Here is a 2018-nt window from a genome sequence, read left to right on the forward strand (position 1 = left end):
ACTTACGAGGGGGGGGTGGGTGGTTGGGTGGAACAGGGAACAGCAGGAAGGTAGGTGAAGAAAAAGGAAAAGAGGGGTGAATGAACGAAACCGCAAATGCGAGGGCTGGGCGCCAATTACCTTGGCTTGCGTCAGGTCCTTCTGAGGAGAGGAAGAGAGGGAGTTGGAGTACGCTGCCCGCTGATTGGAGCTCTGCTCGTACTGTGGCCCGGGGGCACTGTTCTGGGTCGTGAACGCCGAGGTGGTGATCGTGCTGGGCTGGTATCCCGACTCTTGACTCTGATTAGAGGGGATTGTCGATGATGACTCGCTACGAGAGAACAGGAGAGGCGAAAATATGTAACTCACCACCACTACCAGTGACTGGGGTCAGTGGCAGAGATGTGCGTAATTGAGAAACTGGATAAACACACAAGGGAAGAGGGAACAACAAGCTGCTTCCTTTTATTTGCTTGCAGGATGTGGGTGTCACTGACTGGGCCTATTGCCCATTGCCCATCCCTAAGTGCCACTGAAGATAATGAGCTACCTTCTCAAACTGCTGCCGTCTACCCACAGTGCAGTAAGGCTTTGACCCAGCGATACAAGGAACCGCCAATACACGGGCAAGGGTTGGAGGTGGAGGGACATGTACAGCTGAGGTGGGCAAGCGAACAGGCTCAAAGGGGAATTTGCAGGAGGTGGTGTTCCCTTGCAGCTCTGTCCTTGCCTTTCCTGGGGACATCGGTCTCAGCAGCTTTGGCGAGTGACTGCACCGCACTGATGGTACACACTGCTGCGACCGAGTGTAGTGGTGGAGGGGTTGGATGACATGCCAGTCAAGCGGGGGCCTGAGCTTGTAGAGCTACATTAATCGGGCGAGTGGGGAGTATTCCCTCATGCGCCTGACTTGTGCCTTTGTGGTGGCGGACAGGCTCTGGGGAGAGTCGGGATGGGAGTTAACCGCTGCACGATTCCCAGCCTCTGACCTGCTCTCTAGGTCCCAGCAGCTGGACTAGTGGGGTCTTTGGTCAATGGTAAACCCCGGGATGTTTGATGTACCAATTTATTATTGGAGATAGGGTGCCCCTTGGGCATTAACGTGAACGTAAAGTGTCGCTCATCAGTGCAGACCTGAATAGAATCCCGACTTTCCCAGGTGACTGCTGATGTATTTGCCAAGGCCTCAATAACTCAGAATGCCAATCACCAGTGTGAATGCTCACTTAGAATCATAGAGTCCCTACAGTGTAAAAATAGGCCATTTGGCCCAACAAGTCCACACCAACCTCCCAAAGAATAACCCAAACCCGACCCTATTCCCCCTGACTAACCCACCCTAATCGGCACACCCCTGGGCACTACGGGACAATTTCCCATGGCCAATACACCCTAATCTACACATCCCAGGGCACTATGGGACAATTTAGCACGGCCAATCCACCCTAACCTGCACATCCCTGGGCACTACGGGACAATTGAGCATGGCCAATCCACCCTAATCTACACATCCCAGGGCACTATGGGACAATTGAGCAAGGCCAATCCACCCTAATCTACACATCCCAGGGCACTATGGGACAATTTAGCATGGCCAATCCACCCTAACCTGTACAGCTTTGGACTGTGGGAGAAAACTGGAGCTCCCGGAGGGTGCTCACGCCGACACAGCAGGGGGAAATATGTAAATTCCACACAGACAGTTGCCCTGAGAGGGGAATCGAACCCAGGTCCCTGGCGATGCTAACCACGAAGCCAACCCGACTTGTGGAAACGTCACTCCCAGGTGAAGAAGATTCCGGTTTGGGGCAGGAACGGAAATGCAATCGACACACGTACAGACTTACCTGACAGCACCGGTGTAGTGGCTGCTCTGGGACTGGCTCGCTGGCACGCTGGTTACTGGGGTGGTTTCATATTCTGCGAGCATGGGCTCGGAGCCAAACTGCAGCGCCCCGAACTGGAGGTTCAACCCCGCTATGTCTGCTGAGGCGGGCATCTCCACAGCAGAAGATGGGATCTACGGAGAGGGAGAGAGA

At 54.3% G+C, this 2018-nt stretch overlaps 1 protein-coding gene across 1 annotated transcript in view; it reads right to left on the minus strand.

Moving 5' to 3' along the window:
• The window catches only part of LOC122544751 (ubiquitin-associated protein 2-like), a 44871-nt gene that overhangs the window by 27643 nt on the left and 15210 nt on the right, over positions 1–2018 (minus strand). Inside the window, exons 4-5 of the mRNA XM_043684075.1 lie at positions 1827–1999; positions 121–310 (exon numbers count right to left, since the gene is read on the minus strand). Of these exons, the coding sequence (XP_043540010.1) occupies positions 121–310; positions 1827–1999 (363 nt within the window). The remainder of the gene's footprint in view (positions 1–120; positions 311–1826; positions 2000–2018) is intronic.

Source organism: Chiloscyllium plagiosum, chromosome 51, assembly GCF_004010195.1.
Source record: "Chiloscyllium plagiosum isolate BGI_BamShark_2017 chromosome 51, ASM401019v2, whole genome shotgun sequence".
Lineage (NCBI taxonomy): Eukaryota > Metazoa > Chordata > Chondrichthyes > Orectolobiformes > Hemiscylliidae > Chiloscyllium > Chiloscyllium plagiosum.